At 40.3% G+C, this 16767-nt stretch overlaps 1 protein-coding gene across 14 annotated transcripts in view; it reads right to left on the reverse strand.

Moving 5' to 3' along the window:
- PASD1 (PAS domain containing repressor 1) overlaps nucleotides 1-16767 on the reverse strand; it is a 143966-nt gene that overhangs the window by 54031 nt on the left and 73168 nt on the right. For 6 of the 14 annotated variants that reach the window (XM_061598974.1, XM_061598967.1, XM_061598973.1 and 3 more), the window contains 4 exons: nucleotides 11229-11324; nucleotides 4840-4896; nucleotides 3387-3541; nucleotides 2916-3007 (listed from right to left, as the gene is read on the reverse strand). In XM_061598974.1, coding sequence (XP_061454958.1) covers nucleotides 2916-3007; nucleotides 3387-3541; nucleotides 4840-4871 — 279 coding nt within the window. In that variant the 5' untranslated portion in view covers nucleotides 4872-4896; nucleotides 11229-11324. Of the gene's footprint in view, nucleotides 1-2915; nucleotides 3008-3386; nucleotides 3542-4839; nucleotides 4897-10870; nucleotides 10892-11228; nucleotides 11325-15258; nucleotides 15407-16767 lie in introns of those variants that run through there. The other 8 variants (XM_061598971.1, XM_061598964.1, XM_061598965.1 and 5 more) reach the window with 3 other exon arrangements.

The following is a 16767-nucleotide window of genomic DNA, read 5'->3' on the forward strand; positions in this document are numbered from 1 at the left end:
TTTGACAACTTTGTAGGGCAGTACAATATCTCAGAGAGAAGGTCAGGTCTCCTGCTCCCCTGGTGCATTCACTATAGCTGCCAAATTTCCCTGCTTTTTAAAGTTTGATAGAAATATTTGTTGGCTATAGGTACGTTTTTAAACTCCATGGTTTTTTGCCTATTAGTGAATATACATTTAATTTGGAGTAAAGCTCCACTGAATGCACTGGGACATGCGAAGGATTGCGCTGTATATTTCAAACACACTTAGAGAACAATTCTAAACTATCTACTCAGACTCAGTCCCACTGAAATCAATGCATTTTATTCCCAGGCAAATGGGTATACGATTGCATACTTAGTTCACTGCAATCTAATTTATAAAAATATATGGTTAAATATGGAAATTAGGCCATTTCTTTAAGTGACACCAAATTTTTAGCTTTTTAATAGAAAACTATTATTCCCAATTAAAGTTAAGGTAACTTTTGTTTGTTTAACATGGACTGAATTTATGTAATATGAAGCAAGAAATTATGATTAGCTTCCCTAACTCACATTTCCACAATATATACCAACATAATGCACATCTATATTGAGTGGCAGCTGGTGCCTATTTGGACTGGTAGGGCGGAAAGCAGGGAGGCCAACAGGAAGTGGTCCCAGAGCCAATGATGGGCAGAGCCAACTAATTCTAGTTTTGCCCCAATCCTCCTCCCGGCTGAGTTCTACAAGAGCAACACTGACACTAAGAAGGAAAAAAACTGACAGCTAGTACTACCTCGTGAACTGGATGTAAGTAAGGTGACAGGCAGGTGGGGACTAGCTGGCTGAGGCTGGTGGAGCTGTGTCCCATTTGCCCTAATGCACCAACCTCTACTGTCTATACTGTGTGACATCATTTGTTACATATACTTTGTTGGGAAACGTACAATCAGATGTTTGGATAAACATACATTATATATATAAAACATTACTGTCTATTGCAACCTTCCCCAACTGGGTGCCCTCAGATATTTTGGACTACAACTCCCTTTAGCCCCAGCCACCATGGCCATTGGACAGGGATGATGGGAGTTGTAGTCTAGCAACATCTGGAAGGCACCAGGTTGAGGGAGGCTGGTTATGTAATGCCATATTTGCAATATCATCAGGAACAGGGACACAAATTCAGATTGCTTTTTGATATTTAGAAGCAAGTCCCTCTGAGCTCAATGGGGCTCATTCCCAAGTTACCATTCATAGGGATTTTTCTGTGCCAGATGTTATTCTAGAATCAAAGCCATAAAGATTAATAGAGTTCAGATGGGTTAATAACTGTCCTTTAGCCGTTTATTCCTAACTACTTGAAAGTCTCTTTGGTGAGGACATCAGTTAACTCACCAACACCTGGGATGACTTCATCAGTATCTCTCCATTTTTCCCCGGACACTATTGTATGTAGAAAAGAAAAGCACCAAGGCTGCCCACCAGACTGCAAAAGTCCCAGTCATGGCATTTGAAGCAGGACAGCAGAGAACTCTGGGAGGCCACGGTAGAAAAAGTTTTCCATTTTCTTTATTCTGAGATAATGCATTTCATCCTTTCCTTTCTAGTCCATGTCTCTGATTTATATTGGTGCAGTAAAGGGCTTGAAGTTTTGATGAGCATGTAATATATGACAACACCTTCTCAAGAGGTAACAGTGTTGTTGCTGTCATCCTGCAGTTTTAATCTACTCAGCAGGGAGCCAAGATGAGTGTGGGGTGGCATTCAGCATCCCTCCTTCCCAGTCCCCATTTGTTTCTACTCCATCACATACTTTCCCCTTGGATCAGACAAGGGGATCATTAAAACAATGCTAAAAATAAAGGGCCAAAGGACAGCAGTTTCATTACATAGTCTCCTGCAAATGAAGCCTTTAAAGAGTTTGTCTCCTTTCAGGCAGGAGCCTGTTTTGACTGAACTGGAATGGGCTGACTCGTTCAGCAAGAAGCATTTGCAGATGGAGATAAACACACATACTTTTCCAAAGAGGATGAGTCATCTCGTCTCTATGAGAAGGAAATAATCAAGACACTGCAATTCTAGGCCAGTGTGCACACCCTTAAACATTGGTGGTAAAAACAGAAGCAGAGAATAGTCTGCAAAGTTTGGGAGATCTTGCTTTAACACACAAGGAAAAACAAGGATACAAAAAGGTAGGAAGGTAGATAGGTAGGTAGGAAGACAGACTTACTCTTCTATAAAATGTGCAGAATTTTTCTTTCCTACTAAGGCTGATTGCAAAGGGAAACTCAAATGGAATGATTCACAGAAGACATCAAAAAGCATGTAAGTGAATATCTCTCTAAGGGAGCTCTAGTGTACAGTTTATGAACTTCCCATTTCCCATAGTAAACATGGCAAGTAGCTGGGAATGTCTGATTAAATAAACTATAGAGAGAATGTACAGCAGGGCCCCGCTCACAGGCGCTTCGCTTCTCGGCAATCCACTAATGCGGCGGCTTTGATTTTACTTTTTTAAAGCCGATTTTGCCCTTTTGTGGCATTTTCGCGCAACGCGCCCCATTATATCCAATGAGGTTCCGCTTTATGGCGATTTCCGCTTCATGGCGGGGGTCCGGAACGGAACCCGCCATATAAGTGGGGCCCGCCTGTATAAGCATTTTATGCATTGCCACAACAATTGGATCCAGTCAGCTTTGAGAATGAGAAAGAGCCTCAGTCGCCAAACCTTTTTTTCAAATCTTCAGCCAAGTTATGTGTGAACAGGGAAATTGAAGACAAACTGTCACAGCTATAAAGCTATTGCCAGATGGCATTCAAGGTGTGGTTTTTCTAGCACCTTTTACAAGGCAGCAGGTTGAATGATCTGGTGGCAAAGAGCACCAAACATCTTTGCGTGTCATCACCTCCACCCCTGTATTCTGTATCATTCACATTCCATCTTACCTCTAACATCAACTGAGTGAACTCCTCATTGCTAAGAAATGAAGGCTTCCAGTCTTGTCTAACCTCACAGGACTCTGTCTGTGCTGTGATTTCTGAAAGAGGAAAAAAGGGGGGAAGAAACTCAGTAAATAATACTTGAGTTTTGTTCAGTGCAGCAGTATTCCATACTGCATGTTTAATTGTGCAACATCAGAAAATGAGACCTTGGCTGCAGCACCAGGAGATAACTGCTATGTTTTGTCCATAGTTAGTTAAGAAACACCTGACAGTCACTGCTTAGAGATAGTTATCTCTAAGCAGTGACTACAAGGAAGCAAAATAATGCCATGGCCCAAAACCAATTTTAGTAGCTTGTAGTCCAAAACACCTAAACATCCAAAACATTTAAAAATTATCTGACATACAATATAAATATGTAACAGTAAAAATAGTAATGGTCTCATTGTGAAGAGAGGCAGTAAGTTCAAGTACCTTTCTGTTTCTGTAAGAAGTCAATGGTCCTCTGCAGTATTGTAGATTTATCCATCTTGAGTGGATGTCCATGGCCTTGCAGCATGGTGCATAGTTCCTTAATGAGGACATTGAACTGGTCTCTTCTTTTCTTCTCTGACTTGTTGCGCGATGCCCTAGTCAATCAAAACACAAACGTGCATTTAAAATAATGAAGGGACAATCAAAGACCTGTCAAACAGGTTTAAGCCATGATCATTTCAATACTTTTAAAATGGCCTTAAAGATCCATCTTTTTACCATAACCTTTAATGGCTAACTATGGAAGCTTCCAGACTATCGCTATTTTCAGGTGAGAGTCAATTGCATACTGTCATATTCAGGTTATTTGAATAAAGTTGATTTAGCAGTCTTCTGCAACAAACTCCCCTCCCCTCCCGCAAAATTGGACTTTTTGTGACAACGAAAGCAACAGGAAAATGGACTGCAAAGTGTTGGATAACAATCACTTGATACAACATTGTATAACCTTCCTACAAACGAATAAGAATGATGCTCAATAAATAAGCCAATGCCATCTAACCTCCTTGCAAACTTTGTGCAAACAAATCAAGATTAATGCTCAATAAAAAGGTCATCTGGAAGCAGGAGCTGCAGACATGGTACTGTTGTCTGGGTCGGACATATAACAGCCATGCTGATTAGTATTATTGTATTATTTATGCTGGATTTTAATAGTTTTTTAAAGAAACTGAAGCTTTAAATTATTTTAATATTATATTTTATCGTGTATGTGTTGATATATAGTTTGTAGACAACTTTGGAAGGCACATTTCCATTTGGAAGTCAGTCTATAAGGCCATTAATGTAATCATGTAGCCATAATAGATAAAATAACTTATAAGCAAAGCCTCCTTTCTTTTAAATGCACTACACCTCTGAATACTAAATATCTGGGGACAAATTTCATGCAAGCAACTCTCTTTGCCCCTGTTGGAAACAGGATGTTGGCCAATTGTGCTTGGTATGACCCAGCAGGGTTCCAAAGTTCTTATGTTGTTAGGCAAGAGATTTTTCAAGCCCACTGCCCTGACTCCAGCAACACCAAATTCTAGGGAAATGTGTGGGTGAAGCAATTATGGAATGGTTACATATTTCCAGTCACTCATCCCCAGTTTCTAAAACATCAAGAGGATGCATAGAGCAACTGTAGTTTGGCTCATGATCTTTAATACTTTTAGCCTCCATCACCTTTATTAGTCACGATGAAAATGAATGAAACTTGCCTGCTACACAATCTGCTCTGCTACAGAATAAGAAACAAGAAGAAGATACTATCCTTCTTTTTCCTCTTACATCTTTGGGTTTGGGGGGCATTGTTATCAGAAGTAGTATAGTTAACTGTTGTTACATTTCAGACGCAGATAGATCAGTTAATAGCCCTGCTTAGAAGGATGCAGGCCCCTATCCATACCTCTTTGCCCTGTCCTTCTCATCTTCATCCATCAGCTCGTTTACAGAATACAGAGTTCTGGAATGCAATTAAAACATGAGAGGCATGAAAATCATTGGCAACTTTATCAATCAGTAGTGGTTGATGGTGTCATATTTGTTGGCTGATTCATTTAGATCCCTAGTCTGCCTGACCCAAGCTCAGGAGGAATTTTAAAAAATCCATAAAATAGTCAGGGTTTGAAGTAGATTGTTGTAAATGTTTTATTTATTTCTTTAGACAAATTTGTATATCACTTATAAAATATTATAAAAACAAAATAAAACATCAGAGTAATTACTTCAAAATCAATGGTACATAGCTGGGTCACATTTCAGGGAAAGCCTGTTTAAACAAAAAGTTTTAAGCAAGTGTCAAAAACTGCACTGTTGGTGCCTGCCTAATATAAATATAGAGGGAATTCCAGAGAAGAGGCACTGCAACACTAAAAGCCCTGCTTCCGGTCAGTGGTGGCTAGGGCCCACTGTAGCTGGTGAGGCAGAAGGCAGGGAGACCAACATTAGGTGATATAGCACAGAAAAACATAATGTTCTGGTTTGCATGTCACAGTATTATTTTCCATGACTATGCGAGCATGCTGGCTCCCAGAAAGGAGCTCACACCCAGTTTGCTCCTCCCCAGGCTTTTTAGGGAATGTACACACTGTATCCTCCGTGGCACAGAGTGGGAAGTGGCGGTAACGCAACTGAAGCTCTGCTCATGGCCGGAGTTCGATTCCAACGGAAGGAGGAAGTCGAATCTCCGGTAAAAGGGGTTGAGGTCCACTCAGCCTTCCATCCATCCGTGGTTGGTAAAATGAGCACCCGACATATGCTGGGGGGTAAAGAAAGGCCGGGGAAGGAACTGGCAAACCCACCCCATATATATGGTCTGCCTAGTAAACGTCGCAAGACGTCGCTGTAAGAGTCAGAAACGACTCGCACTACAAGTGCGGGGACACCTTTACTTTTACCTTTTATACACTGTATGATAATGTGCATTCAGTGCTTGATACAAGCAACTTTTTGGGGTGCTGCACACACAATGTCATCCCCATCTCATCCTTGTCTCACACTATTTGTTGATTTAAGCGTATTCTGCTGGAGAATGAACAGCAAGAATTCGTTTTGTGCCGAGAATGCTGTCCTCAAGCGCTTGCTGCATAGATGTGTACACAGAGAACCCTTTTTCAGGTCACCTCCTATCAGAGCAGATCTACTGACATTGCAGGGCTGCACCACTCCCCCTCACAATGTTTAAATTGTCTATGAATGAAATAGGCAAAATGGGAAGCAGTACAGTCACTTAGCCACCTCTGTATACCAATATATAGTCCTGTATATCACTGTATCAACACACCTGTTTCCAGCCCCTCTCTTTCAAAAGACTAAGAAATATATATTTTTAAAAAGGTCTGTGTAAACACTAATTGAGGGGAAGGGAGTTTGTGTGTACAGACAACATGGATATTAGTTGCTACTGCTTCAAACGACGTCATCGCACAAAGATGTGTACAATTGCAAATCGCTATGTACAAAAGCACACTGTGGGGGAAAAAGCCCTGTGTGTTTCAGAAGCTACGTGTGTACACAGCCTTAGTCAGCACTGTACAGCAGCTAAGCCAAAGTTTAGCTTAGTGTGTTGTCCAAACCGGGGATTGATGTTAACACAGGACAAGCCTTGGCTACAGACTGTGGTTAAGAAGGAGAGACCTTATTAACTGTGACTCCAGGTTCGAACCTTGGTTTAGCTGCTGCACACACTGACTTAAAAGCCTAAGGAAGAGCAAAGTGGCTGCGATGTTACTCAGGAACCAACACATTTGCACTAATCCATGATTTGGCTTACCATGACAAGTGAACACACAGCCAATGTCAGATGAGGAAAGGTTTGCATATCCGAAAGCTAAATCTGTGTATTTTAAACACAAGTCTTTATGATTACAAAAACGAAAAAAAGGGGGTTGAAAGGTAGATGGTCTCAATTTGAGTGTAATATAGTGAAGCGAAAACAGATGTTGAAGAAATTATTTCTCAAGTGCTGATTTGCATTAAATTCACCAGTCCAGACTGATGATGAGAAATCACGTTCCAGTTTTGCCAGATGGGCTGGGGCAGACAACCAAGTGACAATTCAGTTCCACACCCTTTTTATTTCACTAGTACATATGCTGCTGGGAAGGATCTTGCCCTTTGAAAAAATTCCAACCAGAAGTAATCACAACATTTCCATTGGAATTGTACTCCGTCGTCACTCACTGTAACAAACCAATCACAATCCCAGGAGCTCACAAGTACTTTCACTGGTGCGTCCACAGGACCACACCCAATGCTCCAGGAACATTTTTAGGCGGGTGCAACCAAATATTTTTTGCTGCACAGCAACCACAACCTCCAGTGATTTAATAGCTACACAAGTTGTAAAACTCCACTGAACCAATATGGAAGAAAAAGCTCATTCTAGATTTGTTACATCCACGTACACACATCAAATCACCCTTGTATCTGTACCAACAATTACCGGCCACATTAGAGTTCCCAGATGCATATACATGGGTGTTTAAAGACATGTGCAATGTTATGGGTATACTTGCAGTGCTCTTTCAAAAATGTAGCAATGCTGTTCCAACAGTGCAGCAAAGTCTGTTTCAAAAAGTTTCTGCTTTCTAATCTTTTCAGAACAACCTTTAATCCAGGGGTGGGGAAGTTGTGATTCTTTTTTTTTTTTTTTTCAATAATTTTTATTCAGATTTTCATAAAACACACAAGACAAAATCACAAAACATTCAAAGACAAAAAACAAAATCAAAAATAGTTAAACAAAAAGAAAAAAAGAAGAAAAAAAAACAAAAATAAAAAATAAAGAGTAAAATATTGACTTCCCATTTGTCAAAGATCAAATCAGTTATAAGTCTATAATATATAACAATCCTGTCTCTTAAGTCATATTATAAAATCACTTTCCTCCAGTAGTTATCTTACTTAATCATCAAATCTCATAAACATTACTTTATTCTTTCCACAAAAAGTCAAAGAGAGGTTTCAATTCTTTAAGAAATATATCTATCAATTTTTTTTTCCAGATAAGCATATCGATTAATCCATCTCATTACTAATTATGATAATCTTATTGTCATAACCATAGTCAAAATAAACATTTCAATTAATCCATCACATCAGAATCTGTTAGGTTCAATAATTTCAGTAGCCATTGTTCTATTATCTCTATTAGTTCCATTTTCCATCTTCCATCTTCAGTAGTCTTGTTAAGTCCAGTAATTTCAATATCCAATCTTCCATTATCAGTATTCCATAATAATCTTGCTGTCAAAGCCATAGTCATATAGTAAGAGTCTGATGGGGATTACCTCTATCCCAAATATTTTCTTGCCATCCATTCTGAATAGGTTGCTGAAATACTGCTGTAAAATCATATCTCTGTTCTTTTTTTCAAAATACACTGGGTCATCTCTTAAAAGTTTTTCCATTGTCACATGGCTGCAGTTAATTCCATAGATTTTCTCTATATTGGGCTCCATCACATCATTCCAGTCCAGAAGATTATCCATGCCATTGATAACTTTATCTCTAGAATCTTCATTCATTTCTTCAGAGATAACATTGAGTTCCAAACAATAGATTTTATTTCTAAAGTCCATAGACTCCAAATCTTGTTCCTGTTCCACGTTGGTTCCAATCTCCGGGATCTCCTCTCTCACAGGGACCCCTATTCCAGTCTCCAGGGTCACCTCTCTCACAGGGACCCCTGTTCCAATCTCCGGGTTCTCCTCTCTCACAGGGACCCCTTCCAGGGTCACCTCTCTCACAGGGACCCTTATATCTTTAATCTCCTGCTTCATTTTACTCAATTCAATTTTCATTATCTCAATCTCATCCATTATTTTCTGAAACATAGTTATTTCCAGATTTTCAGCCACTTTCTTAATTGCCATTTTAAAAGAAAAATATAGGAAAACCACTTCTTATTTCAGCAACAATTGGGTTAATACTCCAAACTTGGTGACATCACAGTATAAACAAAGCAGACAGCCTTATCTCTCCAATAGTTAAGTAAACAAAATGCAGTTCCCAGGATCGAAACAATTAATGGCAATCGTCAAGAAACAGATTCGTCAAAATAAAATAGACCAAAAAGAGAATAGTCTCAAAACAGTATAATATTTTTCAAAATAAAAATCTGGAATAGAAATCCCTCTTCTGTGTATATCTTTAGAATGCAAATCCAGGACAGCTTTTTGCAACAAAAACAGAGATAAGCTATTAATTAGTGCGTAGCAGAGAGAAGTTATGGCTCCCCAGTGAGATGTCAAAAACTGATCAATCTGGCAAATCTCTTTTAAACAGCAACAATTTAAGTCAAGTAAAAGAAAAATATAGAAAGAAGGGTGCTTGCCTGTTAGTGCGTTCTCTCTTAGAAGATAAGGTGAACGTTCGCTTTATCAGATAGAGCTTGCTGTTAAAAATCCGTCCCACTTTCGTCGGCTGGACCTCGTCCCATAAATTAATGAGATCTGGTCGTCCCAACAAAAATAGGCTTTGAGGTTAATCTCTTCGTTTCTCCCTACCCGGGAGAAGTTTAATCAGTCAAAAAAAAAAGAAAAAACTGACTGATATATCTGAATAAGCTTCTTTTGAGGCAGGAGCCCGTCTCAAAAGCAGGCACAGGCTAAGTCACCCTTCCCGGAAGTCGAAGTTGTGATTCTTCAGATGTTGTTGGACTTTAAGTCCCATCAGCCCCTGCCAGCATGGCCAATGGTCAGGAATGATGAGTGTTGTAGTCCAGCAACATCTAGATGGCCACAGGTTCCTTGCCCCTGCTCTAGTTTGAGAGAACTGGAGCAACCCTACATTATATCTGAGAAACACAACTGCTGTTATGTTATAGCTAGTTTAGTCAGCCAGGGCAGGAAGCCCTGAAAGACCACCTACTTCTGTATGAACCTGCATATGAAGATTTTATTGTACTTCACCCTTGGGTCACTTGTCGATGAAGGCAAGTTAAAAATAAATACATAAAAATCTTAATAGGAGGTCCTGCTTTTTATGTCTCCACCTTTTCAGGCAAGGTTTCTGGCTACCAGTGACAAGGCCTTCTCTGTGGTGGTACATCTTCTATGCAACCCCCTCCTGAAAGACCAATTTAGCCTTTGGACTTAACGGTGGCCTCCCTCTTTACATAGGAATGTGCTAAACTAGGTCTGCTGCATTTGGGGCCTTCTTGTTCATTCTGCTGAGTGGCCCTGGACCTCTGCCCCAAAGTCCTACCCTGACAGCACCACTGCATTCACCTGGAGCCTACCCTGTTGAATTTTGGGTGACAAGTAAAAATGTCATTGTCTGCCCAGACATTTATTAGAACCCAAAGAAATTGGTTTGTTGCTGGATTTAATCTGTTGGTAATCTGCTTTATTTTAGTTGTGATTAGTGTTTGTATTGTATTGTTTTAAAATATTTTGTAAGCCAACTTGAAATCTAGTTACTAGTAGACAAGGTGGAAATATTTTATAAATCTCCCTTCTGTCTGTTGTTGTTTTCTTTTTGGTTATTTAGGTTTTTCATAAACAAACAACAGCATCAACACAAGATTCTGAATGAGTTTTTTCAGGAGACATAAGATAAATCCCTATACACCCCACAAATCTGAAGACAGTATTAACATTCAATGCAATTACGTAGAAATGAAGAAGAAATCTAATAGCAATTACGTTTTGAAAATAGCATTTAAAAAATTCACATGCAAGCGCTGCATTAGATTAAGTAGTGTTGAGTTGGTATAGGCAGAGCTGACATCAGTGCCTGGCATTCTTGGGCAACTGCCAGGGTTCTAGAGCACTGACAAGACCCTTCGCTGACACTTTATTTATTTATTTTCCCTGGGCTACCACTCTAAAAAGCACCAGACAGCTGGGTCTAGCCTCTAGTTTAATATCCCACAATTCCATGATGTAATGTTCTTCTGGGGCATTTATAGGAAATGTAAATGGTAACAATACCTTGCCACCCAGTGCTTCTTGCAACACTGCTGTTGGTGCCTCTCACACTTTCAGGTAAGCAGAGGAGTGGGGCCACCTGAGGGCATTCTGCTCAGGGCCCCCTCATACTTTGAGCCTTGGATACTAGGATAGACCCAGGGCTGAAGGACTACATGCAAATACAGTCCTAAATCTTCTTCCTCCTGGCTCAACAAAAGTAAAACGGGAAGATAAGCAAAGGAAGAGCAGAAGAGAGGCAAGCAATGCCATCCATTTTTACTAGCAAAGATGCTCATACAAATAAAGAAAAAAAATGAAGGGTACCAGATTTGGGAGGTTGCCCAAGTCACAAAAAAGAAATAATCAGATTAGAAATTACCTGTTCTATCCCATAGATTCATCAGTCCTGGATGGCAGGGTATGGTAATTACGTCTTATTAACACCATGAAAATGAAGATGAGGAAGAAATGAATCCTAGAAGAAAAAGCAAATTGAGTTTTACAAAGCCCTTTAAGTCCCATCAGCCCTACCAGCATGACCACATACACCCCAAAATCTGTGTCTTTAAAAATTGCCTAAATTTTGAAGGTATATCTACACAGCTAGACACAGTGGCATTGGAAAGAGGCTTCAAAATAGTCAGAGAAGCTGAGAGCAATGCCGTCAGTAGGGTCACCCAAGTAGGGTCACCCAAGGTGGAATGGTCAAAGCTGAGACACCAGACTAAGATGCATCCAAACTCAGAGGAAGGCAATGGTAAACCACCTCTGAATATCTCTAACCATGACAACCCTATGAACAGAGTATCCAAAATGCAACACGAAATAGTGCTGGAAGATGAGACCCCTGATAATCATGGGGCACAGGAATGCAAAAGTAGGGAACACAGAAGAACTAGAAATTGTGGGGAATGGGGCTTAGGTGATAGAAATGAAGCAGGAGAAAGACTTATTGAATTCTGTGAAGACAATAAATTGTTTCTTGCAAACACATTGTTTGAGCAACTAAAAAGATTACTGTACATGTTGACATCACCAAATGGTCAATATAGGAATCAAATTTATTATATAATTGGTAGCAGAAGATGGAGAAGTTCCATACTTTCTGCGAAAACAAGACCAGGGGCAGACTGCAGTACAGATCATGAACTCGTAATATCGAAAATCAGAGTAAAGCTAAAGAAGAAGAACAAAGCAATCATAATGCCAAAACACAATTTAAAGAACATCCCAGAATAATATAAAAATCAAATAAGGAAGAGATTTGAGGCTTTAAACTTAGTTGATAGAGAACCAGAAGAACTATGGATTGAAGTCAGAGACATTATCAGAAAAGAATGCAAAAACACAATACCTCTAGTTAAAAAGAGAGAAAGACCTCAATGGATGACTGAAGAAACTCTTAAAATGGTTAAAGAGAGAAGGAAAGCAAAAGCAGAAAGATAGAAACACGGTCAGAACCCTAAATGCAATAATACAGCGACTAGTAAGTAGGGACAAAGAGAACTACTACAATAGTTATTGCATAGAAATAGAAAAGGACAACAAAAAGGTAGAACAAGAGCCCTATTCCAAAAGATTAGAGAAATTAAAGGGAAATTCAAACCAAGAGTAGTGATGTTAAATAATCAACAGGGGAACACACTGACTGACCGAGATGAAATAAAAGGAAGATGGAAGCAATACACTGAAGAATTATATAAAAGAGATTCAAGGACGACAGATTCATTCATGGAGGAACCGTATGATGAAGAACCAGAAATTTTAGAATGTAAGTGAAAGCTGCTCTTAAAATACTTGGAAGAAAAAAATCACCAGGAATAGATGGCATAGCAATAGTGTTGCTACAAGTTACTGAGACTGAATCTGTCCAGATTTTGACAAAAAGTTGTCAACAAATATGGAAAACTAAACAATGGCCCACAGACTGGAAGTGTTCAATATACATCCCAATTCCAAAGAAAGGGGATCCCAGCGAATGCAGTAATAATCGAACTATTGCCTTAATATCCCATGCAAGTAAAGTAATGCTCAAGATTCTACAGCAAAGGCTCTTACCATATATGGAGTGAGAAATGTCAGATGTCCAAGCTGGATTTTGAAAAGGAAGAGGTACCAGAGAACATATCGCAAACATACTTTGAATAATGGAACAGACCAAGGCATTTCAGAAGAAAATCACCCTGTGCTTTATAGATTACAACAAAGCCTTTGATTGTGTAGATCATGAAAAACTATGGAATGCTTTAAAAGAAATGGGGGTGCCACAGCATCTGATTGTCCTGATGTGCAACCTATACTCTGGACAAAAGGCAACTGTAAGGACAGAATATGGAGAAACCAATTGGTTCCCAATCGGAAAGGGAACTACTACTACTAGCAGAAACCAGTAATGATTTGAAATGAATGCTGATGAAAGTTAAAGAGGAAAGCACAAAATAGGACTACAGCTGAACGTAAAGAAGACTAAAGTAATGACAACGGAAGATTTATGTAACTTCAAAGCTGACAATGAGGACATTGAACTTGTCAAGGATTATCAATACCTCGGCACAGTCATTAACCAAAATGGAGACAATAGTCAAGAAATCAGAAGAATGCTAGGACTGGGGAGGGCAGCTATGAGAGAACTAGAAAAGGTCCTCAAATGCAAAGATGTATCACTGAACATTAAAGGCAGGGTCATTCAGACCATGATATTCCCGATCTCTATGTATGGATGTGAAAGTTGGACAGTGAAAAAAGCGCATAAGAGAAAAATCAACTCATTTGAAATGTGATGTTGGAGGAGAGCTTTGTACATACCATGGACTGTGAAAAAGACAAATAATTGGGTGTTAGAACAAATTAAACCAGAACTATCATTAGAAGCTAAAATGATGAAACTGAGGTTATCATACTCTGGAAACATAACGAGAGACATGATTCACTAGAACATACAATAATGCTGGGAAAAACAGAAGGGAGTAGAAAAAGAGGAAGATCAAACAAGAGATGGATTGATTCCATAAAGGAAGCCAGACCTGAACTTACAAGATCTGAACATGGTGGTTTATAACAATTGCTGTTGGAGGTTGCTGATTCATAGGATCACCATAAGTCATAATCGACTTGAAGGCACATAACAACAACAAAGGGAAGAGAAATAAATCTTTTCAGCAGTCTCTTTTATATGTTCTCAAAAGGGGGAGGGCTAGACTTTTTAATAAGTTAGGTGTACTTTTATTATGTACATAATAAATTAATGTTCTTTCTATGACAAGAAATGTTATGTACACAGGTCTGCTCTCCATTATAAGAAGCCTTCAGTGCCTCTAGTTAAACTTCTAAATTAAAAAAATCTACATTTCTACAATATTACACTTTTAGTTTCCTCAAAGTAAATACCAGTCTTTATTGCCAATCTTAATGTAATATGAATCAGTTGTACGTGGTATGAGTGAGAAATGAATGTTTTGCTTAGAAAAGAACACCCAGCTGCTAGGAAAGAAGCAACAGGCGGCACTAGCATCGCAAAGCTGGATATTTCAACACTGCAAAACAAAACTGGCCAAAGATGCACTTCAAAGGGTGCCTCCAGACAGTCAGTATTTTGCGGAAGGGATTCAAGCACATACCAGAACTTTTAAAGAGGATTAAATGCTTTAGCTTAGCTGGATTTTTTGCAGTTGGGCAAAAATTACAGGGAAACACACAGGACAGTGTAGGATGAACAAATGACTAACATGAAGATATATAAACAGCATGCAAGTGAAGCAGGATGAATGCAGGATAAATGCTCATTTTCATATAACCACCCAATATACAATTCAGAATGAATCTTCAGTAAGGACCAAGCATAGTCTAAGAGCTTGGAAAAGTTACTTTTTTAAACTACAACTCCCATCAGCCCCAGCCAGCATGGCCACTGCATTGGGCTGATGGGAGTTGTAGTTCAAAAAAGTAATTTTTCCAAGCTCTGCGTGTAAGCATAACAGGATGAATGCTGAATAAACAGGTCATCTGAAGGAGTCCAAAGTCTGAAATGTCTCATTTCCCCAGAACTACAAGGAATAGCACCCAGCCAGGCCCCTGTAAGCGTGACCTGAATCTCGAACAAAACTCCAAGATCAGCACACACCCAGTCATCCAGTGTCACAAGTCTAACATTTGAGTGTGTGCTGATAGCCTATGGTCAAGTTAACAAAAAGAGTGAAAGAATGAGGCTTGAGCAACTGATCTCCTGATAGCTAAGGGAAAGAGTAAGGGCTCATCCAGACGACAGTAAAATGTGTGACATGATCGCTTTGCGTTTTCATTATTTTTCGGTCGTCCATATGACGCCGCGCACTTTTGCACAGTTAAATCCGCTCCTGCAATACCACAAATCATGTGATTTGCTTTTTTAACCCGGGAATCATCCGCTGTACCTTCAGGCGCTCAGATGCAATACCGCGGACTTTACAGCTGTGGGCGTTTGATGGGCGGTTCTTGGGCGGTTCCCCATATCCCTTCCCTCATTCTCAGCCAATCACGTATTTCCACTGTTGCGCATGTGCGCGAATGTCCGGGGAAAGCCTGGGAAAAATGAACCTATCAGAGCAATGGTGTGGTGTTGGGGGCCCCCCCTGCAACTTCTACTGCGCAGATGCAAAAAAGCGCATTTGCGCAGAAGCAGCTACAACAGTTAATTTTTAGCCAGCCTGCAAATTGGGCAGCCGCTGAAGGTGAGATCTGCAATTGTGGTTGTTTGTAAACTTTTTCAAGGGAGAAAATATTTATCTTTGCCTAACCTCCACCTCCCACCCCTCACCCCCCACCCCCCGCATCAAATGCCCTTCTTGAAGGTATTGGTCTTTGCTTCCAGGCATCCAGAGTAGAGGGAGAGGGAGGGAGAAGAGAAATAGAGGCTTTCCTCTTGGATTACAGACAACTCAGGCACCCTTAGTCAATTTCCCTTTTCTGCCTGCAAGGCCACTCTCTTTGAGTCTTGTCAATTTCAACCACAGGCTGCAGGTTCTCGGCAGCCCAGCTGAGTTGAAAAGCATACAGTAGCTTTTGCCAAATATTGCAAATACAAGCAAAAAACCCACAGGAATTATTGGCATATAAGTGGTTTGCTAGAGAGTCTCAGCCACCCGCAACCATAGAGACTGGTGGTCTACCTTCCTAGACATGACACATTGTTACTTGCTGTTCTGGAGAAATAAGTGGAATTGCAATCATGTGTATCTCCAGAAACATTAATATGCATAAAGGTAGAAAAGCATACAGTCGGTTTTGCGAAATATCGCAAATACAAACAAACAAAAATACAGGAATTATAGGCATATAAGTGGTTTGCATGTTTCTTTTATCAGAGGGAACACCACAAAGCCTGTGCTGGTCGCTTCAGCGCAGATTGACACAGCAGCACGCAGGGCTGTTTGCCCGCATTCCCTGCCCGAGCCAAGAGTGGCCACCTGTGGGGGGGGCTGTTTGCTTCCCTCAGGGGCAGCATTCCTGCTGCCGAGCCGCATAACAGTCCGGGGCTGAATCCTGCAGTGAAGGAGCTCAAGGGTTACGGGGGGGGGGATTAGCCCGGCCATTACAAGTGCTGATCCCTTGCACTGCCCACAATCCCCCTGGATGGTCAGGGGCACATGGAGACACACACCTGGCCAGCGCTGCTCCAGAGTGGTGAGCGACAAGGAACTCCATTACAGCCACTACTACCAAACCATCAGGAAATTCAAACTTTCACGCTCATACATTCAAGCGCATGCATCTTGTTGTGCTTTGTTGCAAAGGGGGAGAGGAGCATATGTCATATTTTTGCGGACCAATTGGCTGATAGGGGGGAGTGTTATGGGCGGAGCTGGGAAAAAGCGAGAAGAAGTACGGGTCCTCTCGCTGCATGTGTGGGTGCAAAAAAAGCGGGTTTTTTAATTGGGAAAGAG

Source organism: Rhineura floridana, chromosome 16, assembly GCF_030035675.1.
Source record: "Rhineura floridana isolate rRhiFlo1 chromosome 16, rRhiFlo1.hap2, whole genome shotgun sequence".
In the NCBI taxonomy this organism is placed as follows: Eukaryota; Metazoa; Chordata; class Lepidosauria; order Squamata; family Rhineuridae; genus Rhineura; species Rhineura floridana.